The 13799-nt window shown below is 37.0% G+C and overlaps 2 protein-coding genes across 3 annotated transcripts in view; one reads left to right on the top strand and one right to left on the bottom strand.

Annotated features, from left to right (window-relative positions):
* LOC134212420 (uncharacterized) overlaps positions 1 to 13799 on the top strand; it is a 243672-nt gene that overhangs the window by 20049 nt on the left and 209824 nt on the right. The gene's annotated exons all lie outside the window — the stretch shown is intronic.
* The window catches only part of LOC134212419 (platelet-derived growth factor receptor beta), a 538624-nt gene that overhangs the window by 396983 nt on the left and 127842 nt on the right, over positions 1 to 13799 (bottom strand). For both annotated transcript variants that reach the window (XR_009979273.1, XM_062690252.1), the window contains exon 2: positions 2376 to 2523. Coding sequence is in view for 1 of the 2 variants with exons in the window: in XM_062690252.1 (XP_062546236.1) it covers positions 2376 to 2438 (63 nt within the window). In the remaining variant the exon portion in view is untranslated. The remainder of the gene's footprint in view (positions 1 to 2375; positions 2524 to 13799) is intronic.

Below are 13799 nucleotides of genomic sequence, written 5' to 3'. Positions count from 1 at the left end.
ATCTAATTTTTTTTTTAAATAAATTCCAGAGGTGAGCCAGCCAAGAGTTGAAAGCCTCTTTCATAAAGAAGAAAAAAAAAATAAATTGCTTACCATTTACAGATGATTAAATGCAATTAAAATTTCGTTATATTTGAAACTGCTTGACTATTTTTTCAATTGATTTATCGCTTGATTGACTATTCTAACTAAAGTTCTTACTACTGACGTAAAATTATAAATGAACCAAATACGCTAAAAATGTTGAATGAATGAATTAATAATTTCAAAGGGAACATATTTTTTCTCAAGATTTCTTCAAATGTATTAAAATAAAGTGTTTTTCATGAGCATGAGCATACACATAATCTGTTTCTATAGAATATCTTTCTAGGTATAAACTAAATCAATGTAAATTAATTATTTAAGGGGTCGTACACTAATTGCGCAAGCACTTATGGGGGGAGGAGGGGTCTGCCATTTCCTTACGCTCCATATAAATAAAAAATGATTTAAAATACTATTATTCTTCCATTTACTTCCACTATTAACTTTTTTATGTATCAACAAGCAGATACGTATTTCGTTTCCTACTTGGAAACTTCTTCAGTGTTTGTTATCGACTGTAGTCGATAACAAACACTGAAGAAGTTTCCAAGTAGGAAACGAAATACGTATCTGCTTGTTGATACATAAAAAAGTTAATAGTGGAAGTAAATGGAAGAATAATAGTATTTTAACCTTGTAGCATTTCCCCTAAGACGCTCTAAAATAATTAATTAATAAAAAATGATTTGTATGGGAAAAAACTTACATGGGGGAAGGGGGGTTGAAAAACCCAGAAAAAGTGCTTACGAAATTAGTGTACGGCCCCTAATGTTCGGTTTTCCTGACAAAACCTAGAATAATAAACATCCACTACTTTGACATTCATTGTTTTGAAATTAGAGCAAGTACTGCTCGAGTTGTTACCAAAATGACGAACAGGTGAAAGGTACGAACATTGCTTTGAAGAAATTCAACGCCACAGGGTAAATGCAATACATTGTAACTGTCTTCGCAGTACTATCTTACATATGTTCAGAAACGAGTTGGAAATATGGAAAAAATGTGACAATCCAGCAGGTAGGTTTTAAAAATGTATGTAAATATGGAGTAAATTTAGTAAACTTTATCTAAAATTGATTTTTGGGTTAATTATCACTTCAGGATACTCATTAATAGTGATATTATCAAATGAGTAGAGCGCAAACAAATTTTAAGAATTATTTTTGTGGTTTGGAAGCCAATCGTCATGAGAAGGAATATGGATCAATTAATAATTAAAAAACCCAGAATAATCCACCTAGCGGTGATGGTGCCTTTCTCGTGTATTTATGAATTGTATCAAGAAAAGCACATAAGAGACGTCAAAAAGTAAAAAAGTGAAAAATAAAACTTTTGTATTTGCAGAGATACGGCTATACAATGTTCCGTGAAGTTGTAGTTCAGCCAGTTTACAAGAATTTAGTTAAAAAAAATATTTCTCTAGCTTTTAAATTGACTGATTTAGAGCAATTTTCCAAGTTTACTTAGGGTGACCCTTAAAAAAGCAGTTTGTTTGCTCTAACTTTTTTATTTCAAACCTCTCAGCATTGTGATGTTCAGACCACTTTTAAAGCTTTGCAAAGCGCAACTTTTCATGGACTTTGCGTTGCCATACCTCATGCGGATCAAAAGTTATTTAGGTTTTTCTTCTAACGGCTGTAGAGTAGAGTGGGGCAAGAGTGCGCGTGGGGTAAGAATACGTTTTCACTATGATATCCTATTCAAAACAACAAAGTTTTTTTGACTTTCTAATGTCTTTAAAATGTGTTTAATAAATGGGCCTCGGGCAAAACGCCCAAACAGTGCTGTAAAATTAAATACTACATATGAAACAATTGCAATGGTAAACGCGTGGTTATTTGTTCATTTTGGCAAATAGAACGAAAATCTCACGAGTGAGGTGGAAGAATACGAAAACATATCCTAAGCCGAAACGACAATCGAACTCGTCTTTCCCGGATTGGAGGTCCGAGCTGAGTCATTTGATATATAACTCTATGGATCTCCGAATCTTCTATAAAAAGTTCGTTTTTGGAGTGAAATGATACCCTTTTCAAGTGAAGAACTGATATTCAAAGTCAAAACTCAAAACAATGACGCTCGAAATCAGAAAATGGTTTTTCGGTAAAATTTTATTTCACTAGAAAGGGAACATCCATTTATTACGTAGCGCTTGACTTGAAGCGTGACGATCCATTCAAAATTTGCAGATACTTCATACAAAAAATGTAGGGAGGAGGATTGGCAATTTTTGCGTTACGTAATTAATGGATCTTCCCAAAGGCAAAAAGATATTTAATAACACTTACCCGACTCGTTCCGATGAGCAGAGTAGCAATCACTAGCGTTATCGTTTTAGTTGGTAACTCCATGTGTTTTATTTTGATGCCATGTTATTTTAATATTCGTTGGAGTGTTGTCTGCTGCCAGAATTGAAACATGGATATGTACGTATAACTGTAATGAAAGTACAAGGAAAAGAGAACGATGTTGGTAAATACATTGAAAAATAAAAGTTTGCGTTCTCTGCTGTTGCAAGCGAAAACGTTTAGTGAGATAGACGTACGAAATTCCAGTAACCTAAATCAAATTAAAAAGCAAACTATCAAATACTCATATGTCGTCTGCATGTTTCGTATAGTTGCAACGATATGAATTTATGTGATATCCATTGCCGAGACATTTTAAGGGCATTACGACTGTTTGGGAGACTTGGTTCCACTTAGAAGCAGCATCACATGTCAGTTTAAAAACTTGCCTCAAAACCGACATTTGCCACAATTGGCAAATCATCAAGCGGAAATCGATATCTAATACATACCAAATGGGAAACAATAAATTGTTTTTTTTCCTGCCATTTCCTATTTTTTCGGCCACCAGTCATTCGAATAAACTGTTGCTCAATTGGCAGAATAGATAACGATAGGGACAAAAACTGATTGACTAGTTACACTTATACTAGATACACTTCAACGTCCAAATGAATGGGACGAAACTTGTCAGCACTGCCTGGAACTTTTGAAATCCTGATCGAATTCGACAGCATGTTGCGCTAAAATTGATTGCTATTGAATACACATGAAAACGATGTAGGATCGCCGGATTGCAAGGCACTCATAAAGACATATTCAATATGTGTCGCAGGTATCATCTCATTGTTTCTAGTCAAAACAAATCGAGCAGAATCCGAAAATGAATCTTGACTTTTCCTAGGAAGCAACTATAAAAAGTTCGCTTTTGAAGAGAAATGATAGTCTTTCAGTACAACACGGTTGAAATTATGAGAAAATCCCAAGTTGTTTCAGTTTTTCAGAAAATAAGACTTTGCATTTTCTCCGAACAATGCTCTTTCTTAAGAATTGCCTCATCTGATGAAGTTTTCCCAATGTTTTGTATGAAAATCTTAGCACATGGGGGTATAACTGGTTGCTTATTTTCCCATTTTGTTGAGTTTCTATCGAAAATGTCCAACTGTTGAATAACATATTTTGCTGCCGAAACAAAATCTGCATAAAGGCACCGGATTGAAACTCAGCAGGACTTCTCATCTTAGCTGAGACGAATGCAGACGCATATAGCGACACAGCCTAAACAAAGCAATTAAAATTGTCTGCAAAAAGTTATCCTGTTAACAGGCCAAGGCGACGGCAGACTTTCATTCCGGTTGGAAACATTCAACAATGGCTTTATGTACAGACTTCGGAGGTGCTCGGATTGGAAGTAATAAAATTAAACCGTGATAGAAAAATATCTGTAGAGCTTCAATCTACAACATATGGGTCATTCCATGGCCAAACCACTTGTGATCGATTTACACCGATTTGAATCAAATTTGGTGGATTTGTTCATCTAAATATAAAAGTCTATTTTTTTGACGTAGGACTTACGTTTTTGCCTTTCTCGTACAACAAAGTTGTACCGAAAGGCTATAGGACTACTCCAAAAAACAACTTTTGATAGAAGGCCTGGAGACCTATAGTGCTGTATACCGATCGACTCAGTTCGACGAATCGAAGTGATGTCTGTATGTGCGTATGTGTGTGCGTGTGTATGTGTGCAAGTGTACAAATTTTGTAGACACACTTTTTGGAACTTAGCATTACCCGATTTACTCGCAACAAGTTGCATTCGACGGGGAATACGGACCCATTGTTTGCTATTGAAAATTGGTCCGATCGGACATTGCACTTCGAAATTATTGAAAAATCATTGGAAAAAAAATGTCAAAATCGAAATATTTTTTTCAAGAATGGTGGGAATGCATAGTAATTAATGCAAAAACATGCAAAATGATAGAAAATATGCGATCTATTCCCCTAAAGAGTTTTTTTTGACGTTTCTTATGTGATTTTTTCATTACATTTTACGATGCACGAGAAAAGCATCATCGCTGCTAGGTGGATTAATCTAGGTTTTCTTTACTATACTGAGTGTCATTTAGATTTTTGGAAATCGAGAGCGTTACACTGAAAGGGAAGATTTCGAACGTTACTAGCGCTTTTATCTTTCGATGGATTTTTAAGATTTATATATCAATCAACTCGAACACTCACCAGCAATTTGCCTATTTCATTGAAACTGGGGAATATTCACGATAAGGTATTGAAAATGTCAATTTTTGCAAAGCCAGAAAAAATTCATATGTAGCGAATCCCGTCCATTCCTAACACGGACATCAGAATGCGGTATGTCACGGGCCGTCGGTTCCACCGCAAGATTTTCTTTGTGTATAAAAGAAGCAGTGCCTGCCGTGTGCGAGTCATTACAATTAGTGACAGCAGCGCGTACTGACGTGCTTTTTGCTCGCGCATTTTCCGTTTCGTTCGTTCGTTCGCTGTGTTAACCTACACAGCATGCAGTCGCCAGCGGTAGAACTGTCGGTGGGTCTGCGAATATGCATGAAAGAAGTGAGCGCATTTTTTTTTGTCATTCTGTGCTTGATGATGGTCGGATGCAGTGATGTCGGTTGCTATGGATGCAATCGCTCGGAGTTCACGGCTAGAGGCCAATGATGGCTGAGGGCAGCGATGGTGGGCGAAGAAGAATAAAATTAGGGAGATTTGGTCTGCTCATCCACGAAAAGTGATAAACGACACGTATATTATATGGTTATACTATAACAGTTCTGATTCCCTAGCAAAAAAATTAACTACGCTGATAAAAATGAAAATTTGATTAAAAGTAATTATCTTTCATTGTTTCGCAGAAGGCATTAGCAATTAAAAATGCACAATAAGCAATAGTGTTAATATCCATTTTAGATTAGAAAATTTCGCTGTATTACATATGAATGTTTTAAAAAAGTCCGCAAAAAATAATTTCCAGAAGAATATTTAAATAAACAATATCTTATTTTTTGTTTTTCATTTTCTGAGAAATTATATTATTAAACTTAACCCTTAAATGCGCAATGTTATTTTAAAACAACATACCGAAAAACACTCCATTTCACATTTCGTCTTAGTTTAACAAAAAATATTGATTATAATAGTTCCCTTAAAATGAGAAAATAAGTAAAAAGGAAGCACTGTATCACTGTTTGTTGTTAAGATTTTTACTGTCAAAATATCGAAATAATATAATAACAATAACTTCGACATACGTAGGTTCATCTCGCATATTCCGTGCGATAAATACCGGTAAGTGCTTGGAAAATTGACTAATCTATAGTAAATTCTCTCACCTAAAGTGAATGATAACAGTTTTGCGAAAAAAGCAGCGAAAATTACCTTTTCTTGTCCAAAAATTGTATGTTGTTTTTAAAACAACATTGCGCCTTTATAGCATCTTTGCATTTCTTCTAGGTAAGAATGTCATGTTCTATTGATGAACAGATTTTGGAGAATCTTGATGATTCGTAGGATGGTTTTGACCAATCGGATTCAGATGTTGAGGATGAGCATGAGCGCTATACATCGGTATACAAACTCATAAAGGATCTCGAGGACTCCGACTTCGAGTTTGACGATGTCGCTGCACAGTCTGACCCGGAAGAACTATCCGATGAGGAATTTCATGAGACTGACAGAGCTGGACCCTCTGCCAAGCCTTTGAGAAAGAATATTGCAAATCCTGTCTGGAGGAATGGACACATGCATCAAGATGAGATGATTTTCCAGGGTGATACTAGATTACCCGATGAGCTGTAGGAATGCGATACGCCGTACGATTTTTGACGTAAACTACGTCTAAGGGGAAGACTCTGATACAGGGTGTCAAATGAGAATTTCAAAATTGGAGACCGTCACGAAATCATGTAAGATTTGTAACATTAATAGGTCCTTTATCTTTCAATGGATTTTAATGATTTATATATCAATCGATTTGTAAACTTTCCACCAATTTGCCAGTAGCAGGGTTCGGATTTCTCACTCACTCACGCGACAACAGATCGCTCCACCATCCATTTTATCCGGATAAATTACAGTGCGATAAACTCCGGCACAAGCGATGGTGCGAAAAATTGTTATCCCTCTTCCCACGTTTCGCGAAAATCAAATGCTGTTTACTTTGCTTCTCCGAACTGATTGCATACGACGATGCGCCACGATAAGTAGTAGGTTCAAGACAGCAGTTTTTCTACTTACTTTCAATCGGTTCGTGTGATGGCGTGGTTATGGTGGACGCTCTACACATTTTAAAATTGTTTTGGGTTCGATTCCCGTCGCGGACCTACATTTTTGTGAATGTGCTTGTAAAAATTATCGTGAGAAGTGGAGAGATGGAATTTCGAGGCGCAAAATTAAATTATCCGGCAAGCCGGCGTTCACGAGTTTATCACCCGTCTTTCTATCCGGATAAAATATTGTTTGAGAATACTTACTCACAGAAGAACATGAAAAAAAAATTGCACTCCGCTGTTTGGATCAATCCTGGGTTTTTATTCATATGAGTGAGAATTCCGAAGCCTGGCCAGTAGTATTGAAACTATTGATTATCAACGCTAAACTATTGAAAATTTTAGTTCTTTCATGCATCGTGCATCTCCCATACAGCGCGTTCCAATCCTTGGTAATTGCCTACTTTTAGGGTATTATCTATTATTGAACTGGGTTGTATGAATGGGGTGGCCCAGCCGCTAGACAGTGGAGTCCCTACTCCTTCATAGAGTGGGAGATGCTGTTGGTTCAGTGTACCATATTTGGTTTTACGTAGTTTACGTCGAGCGGTCGTGTCTTGTATACAACCCCACATTTTTTCTCGTATTTCTTCACAACGGATCTGATGGCCCGTTTACATATGAATTAGTTCTAGCGGACAATGCACCATCCGACAATACTAGCACGAAATTAGCATAATGTAAACGCTTATTAGCGAGGACAATTAACAGTGCATTGTCCGCTGGAACTAGGTCATATGTAAACGGGCCATGAGAGACAAAATCGTCCACGAAAGCAGCTCAAACAAACATCTCTAATCCGGTATGCATAATAATAATAAATCGGTTCTATATATCTGGGTATACTGATATACAGTTCGGTTGCTAAGTTTCCGAATATGAAGTCATATTAAAATAGCAAACCTGCTTATGACCAGGGATTGAATCCTAAAGGGAAAGAACAAGTCTCTCACTTATCATCTCTGTATACATATACGATATGTAGCATACCGCGAGAGACTATACCCCATGATAAATTTCTTTTAGAAAGCTCCAAATGCGGGGAGCACTTGATCTGATGATGCATTTAACTTAACTGTAATTTTGGGTTACCACACTCTAACTTTCACCTACTCAGTGGCTGAGTAAAATTGTATTGCCGTCTCTTTTCTTCCCACGGAAATTTTACTCAATTTCTTGCAAAAGCAGGATTACTCATAGTTTTGAGTTGTCCTGCTTTTAACGGAAAGTGAGTAAAATTTCCATAGGATAGAAAGAGAGAGCAATACAATTTTACTCAGTCACTGAGTAGGTGAAAGTTAGCGTGCATCTACAAAACGAAGTAGGTAGGCCGAATAGCTCAGGGATAGAACAGAAACTTCAGCAAAAGAAGCACAAAGGTCCTGCTTAGCCAGTACCATCTAAAGATGTCCGACTGGATCAAGTTTCACATTGGTCGATATGGTCGGATAAGCAAAGCCGATGCAAATATCCAAATTGAAAAGGTTTTACATACAGCTTCTGTCAAAAGTGTGAAGTTTTTTTTGTGTAATACCAGAAATAACAATTGTTTATACAAATACCATCACGATTCGTAAGTATTTGAATTTGACAATAAAAAGTGATTTATTTTGAAAAATGCATTTTTGGATTTATTGCTGTCCATTATCCGATAAAGACGCAATGTTGTTTTTAAAACAACATACAGGGGTTAGACAAAAAGGTTGAGATAGGCAAAATTTTGTCGAAGTTCAAATCAGCATAACTTTGCGTTAAAAAATCTGATTTCGATGAAATTGGGACCAGCGGACGCGGAAACTCTTCTAGTATACTATCCCCATGCAAAACCTGAGATTGGTCCTTGGCCACAGGAGATGTTCCAAATTTTCCGAGAGTATGTTAAAAATGCATTTTGACGTAGGACTACGTCTGTGTTTTCTATATTGGGTACACTTTACGATTGCGAAAATCGGGGACCGTCACGAAAATATGATAGACTTTAAACTTTAATATCTAAGCCGTTTCTCGATGGATTTTCAATTTTTTTGGACCATTCGATCAAGGATGAGTCAACGCTTCTTTGTATTTATTTGAAAATACTGATTTTCAACTATTTATTATCGATAATTGAAGTTTAGAAATAGGTAAACCAACCAATCACGTACATGCATCACTAGCACAGACATCAAAAATCAATCACTTGCGGGTTTGGATCTAATCCTCAGTTTGAACAAGATTTCACGCACAGCAGACGCATCAAAGCGATTGTAGCGGAGCGGACACAGCATCATGGAGGCGCTAATAACATTTTCAAAGAAAATCCATCGCATTGGTGGTGGTGCTCGATGTGTTGCTGCAGATCATTCAACCTCAACGAACTAGAATTGTATATGAAGAAAAGGTTGACTACAAAATAGCACTGTTGCGATCCCGCACCAAATTATCAAAATTTATTACAAATTGTGGTGTCAGTTAGTTGGAAAGGAACATTGGGAATAGAAAATTGGTTCTTCTCAGGACCAACATTTTATAAAAAGAAAGAGTTAATTGCGAAAATGGACTGTTTCGGTGGCATCGGGTTTGGCGTGGTAGTTTGGTTGCTGTTAGTGATCCCATCCATTAAAATTCACTACATCATCTCCCTCCGACGCGCTATCAAATTCGCTATATACGATTGATCTCATAACCAAATTCAGAATCTTGCGAGAAAATTTAATAGGATTCTTAGAATTTGTCATCCACCGAAGTCCGTTGTCAGCGGAATCCCACTCGAAATGGCTCGCGCGCCCCGAAAAGCAGCTTTCTTATATCTAATGAAGTAATTTCATTAGTCCCGCCCTTCATTAATCGTAATGAGTGCACATTATATTTACATCCATATCAGCTCATAAAGAGGCGGGGCTTACGGGTTTAATTTATTAAATACAAGAAAGCTGCTGTTCGGCGCGCGCGAGCCATTTTGATCGGGATTCCACAAAGAGCGATTTGACATTCAATGCAGCGGAGCGGACACAGCAGCACGAAGTGGGTGGCAGTGTGGCAATGCTGCAAATTTATTTCAACCTTTGGAGGCTTAGCGAAAAATCATCAAGTGGCGGTCGGACAGTTGCAACGCAAGGTGTCGACAAGCAATTGGATGCAGTTAGTTATTGGAATGGGAATTGGGAAATGAAAATTGGTTCTTCTCAGGACCAACATTTTATGAAAAGAAAGAGTTAATTGCGAAAAAGCACTGTTTCGGTGGCATCGGGTTTGGTGTGGTAGCTTGGTTGCTGTTAGTGATCCCATCCATTAAAATTCACTACATCATCTCCCTCCGACGCGCTATCAAATTCGCTATTTACGATTGATCTCATAACCAAATTCAGAATCTTGCGAGAAAATTTCATAGGATTTTTAGAATTTGTCATTCTCCGAACGGTCCGTTGTCTGCGGAATCCCGATCGAAATAGCTCGCGCGCGCCGAAAAAGCAACTTTCTTATATCTAATGAAGTAATTCCGTTAGCCCCGCCCCTTCATTAATCGTTATGAGTCCACATTACATTACACGCATATCAGATCACAAAGAGGCGGGGCTTACGGGTTTAATTTATTTAATACAAGAAAGCTGCTGTTCGGCGCGCGCGAGCCATTTTGATCGGGATTCCACAAAGAGCGGTTCGACATTTTATGCAGCGGATCGGACACAGCAGCACGAAGGCGTGGGGTGGCAGTGGCAATGCGGAAAATTTATTCTAAATTTTGGAGGCTGAGCGAAAAATCATCAGGTGGCGGTCGGACAGTTTCAACGCAAGGTGCCGGCAAGCGTTTGGATGCAGTTAGTTATTAGAAAGTCGCATTGGGAAATGAAAAATGGTTCTTCTCAGGACCAACATTTTATGAAAGAGGTTATTGCGAAAACGAATTGTTTCGGTGGGATCGGGTTTGGCGTGGTAGCTTGGTTGCTGTTAGTGATTCCATCCATTCAAATTTACTGCATCATCTCCCTGGATGCGCTATCAAATTTGCTAGTTACGATTGAGTTTTGCACTTTGAAGAAAGTTCATATCGGATTGTCGGATCAACCTTTGTATAAAGGCCTTTTTGGAGGACATCATCCTCAAAAATTGACGAAATAAAGGAGAAATAAGCAGTGGCGTGAAACCAAACGGAAATATATTTATTTGCAACGTTTGGTTTTCGCCCGCGATGTAAGGTTACGTGGCAAAGTAATTGTGATGTCCCCGACTGAAAGCCAGTCGAGTTAGACCTGTGCGCCGCCGCGCCACGCCGCCGCCGCCGACACTTATTGACGTACGCCGACGCCGGTCAAGGTGTCGGCGGCGCGCCATACGCCGGTTGGCTCCACGCCGCCGAATTTCGTATTTCACGCCGATGTTTGGCCAACACAAAAATCACATTATGCAGTGTGTTTGCATCTGCCGAACCCAGGCAACCTATCAAGCATTAATTAAATAGCTATTATGCCTTTAGCAGATTTGTTTAATTTTATCCCTGTCATTTTAACACGCTTTGTCGTGTTAAATGTTAGATCATCCAAAAACTTCTTGGCTACAGATCTACAAATCAATGAGCGTGGCGATTAACTTCTAATCTCATATGTAACTTCATGTGGAAAGCCAAATAAAAACTGATATCCCGGCAAAAATAACGTTTGTTAGCTGGTTTTCGGCAAATAATTTGCTGATTTTCAGCAATTTTGACAGAAGTCTTGGCAAAAAACACGTTTGTGGGGGGTCGGCTGTGCGAATCTCGGTAAAAGTTTAACAAATTGTTGAGATCCCGGAAAAAAATACAGCTACAAATCAACACCATAATGAATGTGTGAATGCAAAACTGATCTTATGGCTTCAGGAGCTGGAGCACGATTGGGCACGTGACCCAACAAATTGACCATTTCATTCATCTTCCTTGTAATTGCTAGAATTGTTTTTAAAAAAATGGTTTCGATTTATTTCGATAAACAATTTCTTGATTTTCTTGAAATTATTTCCATGAAGTCCTGGAGGAAGTTCTGAAGGAATATCTGAAGAAAATTCTTAGAGCCTTGAAAAATTTCTGAATTTATCTCCGTTGTAATTTCTGGAGGATTTTCTGAAGGAATCTCTGGAGAAAATCATGAAGGAATTCTACGAGGAATGTCCAAAGAAATTGTTTAAGAAATTTAATTATGTCAGTAATTCCCTTAGAAGGTCCTTTGGAAATTGCTCTAGGAATTCGTACGGAGATGGGTATCTTGAAATTCGTCCTACAGTTTTGGAAGGAAATGGTGTTGGGAATTCCGAAAGAATTACTAGATTAATTTCCGAGGGAATGGAATATCTTATGAAATACCTGGAAAAATTCCAGTGGAATTGTTAAAATAATTTCCGAAGGAATTTTGTAGAAATTTTCTAAAGTATGTATGTATGTATGTGGTTATCCATCATGAATTTTTGAAGGAATTTCCAGAAGAATTCCTTAAGAAATTTCTTAAGGTCCCAAGAAGTTCCGAAGCTTCCTAGGGGGAATTTAAAAGAAAAGCCTGGTTTAATTTTTGGAGAGTTTTTGAAGAAATTCTTGATCGGATTGCTGACGGAGTTTTAGAAGGTATTTTAGGATGAGTTTCCTGATGACTTACCGAATTAATTCCTGAATATTTTTCCTAGGGAATTACTTAAGGTATTTAAAATCTGTAGAAATTTTCGAAGGAACTCGTGCAAGAAATTCCCAAAGAATTCTTGAGAATATCTGAATATCTGCAATCTCGATATTTTGGGAGTTTTTCTTGGCATGCAGTCTTGATTCTAAAGCCAAAACTGAGTTTGTTCTACTACTGTCCGACTTTCGAAGAAATTCCTGGAGAACTATAGGAATTTCTGTGTACATACCAATAGCTATTTCTTCAGTAAATCCATTAAACATTTCTTCGTAAATTACTTTCAGAATTCTTTCGGATATTCCTTCAGAAATTTTTTTTTATTCTTTATTATAGAGTTGATGTGATACTTTCGTGATACTTATATGACTGAAAGAGCCGATAATAGTCAAACAAAATTTGTTATAGAGGTTTTCAGAGGTTTTTTGTTAGAAAATCTTTTCAGGTTCTCTTTCGGTTAGTCCTCGAAGAATTGAGTCGGAAATTTCTCCAGGAGGTCCTTAGGAAATTCCCTCAATCAACTATACAAAATTCATACAAGAATAATTCCGGAAAGAATTCTTATTTGGAGGAATTTATAAAGAAATTTCCAAAGATATTTGAGCGTTTAACTTATTTTCAATTAAAAAAAACAAAGGTTCAAAAAAATGAAAGGAATTTACAAACGAAATTTTAGAAGATTTCCCAAAAGAATGTCTGAAGGTATTCTCGAAAGAATTCTTAAAGGAATTTTAAAAGATATTATCGAAGAGCTACAGGAATTTCTGGAATTTCTGCTAAAGGAATTTTCGGAGGAATGTTCGAATAAATTCCTATAGGAAATTCAGAAAGAATTCCTAGAAAAAGGTCTAAATAAATTCCAGAGGAAAATTTCGAAATAAAACCAAAAATATCTTCTTAGAGTTTCCGAAGAAATTTTAAAGGAATTACTGGAAGAATTTCTATTATAAATCCCTAAAAAAAATTCTTGACGGAATTAAAAAAAACTAAATCGAATTCCGAAGGCGTTCTCCTAAAGGGATTTCCGGATGAATTCCTCAAACAGTAGTGTCCGTAGGTATTCCGATGAAAATTCATGAAGGAGTTTCCATAGGTATTTTGTAAAGAATTCTTAAAGGAATTTCCGAAGGAAAAAAAGTTTTCAAATGTATTTCCGAAGAAAATCCCAAAAGACTTCGTAAGTAATTTCCAAGGAATTTCCTGAAGGAACTTTTGAAGATATTTTGGAAAGTATTTCCGAAACAATAGCCAAATAAATTTTCAACGGAATTCTTGGAGTAAGTTCTGAAGGAATTCATAGGGAAATTATAAATTAGTTCACCGAATTCCTTTTTCGAATTTTCTGAGGAATATCTTGAGGAATTTCCAAACGAATTTCTGGATTTATAACTGAAGTACTTTCCACTGAATTTATGTGCTGTGATGCGGCAATATCCTAATGGAAGATGTTATGTAAACTTTTGCTGTGGAGATACAAGCTATAGCCATTAGCATGT

The sequence above is a fragment of the Armigeres subalbatus genome, chromosome 2 (genome assembly GCF_024139115.2).
Source record: "Armigeres subalbatus isolate Guangzhou_Male chromosome 2, GZ_Asu_2, whole genome shotgun sequence".
Lineage (NCBI taxonomy): Eukaryota > Metazoa > Arthropoda > Insecta > Diptera > Culicidae > Armigeres > Armigeres subalbatus.
This window is presented reverse-complemented; position numbering and strand designations above follow the sequence as displayed.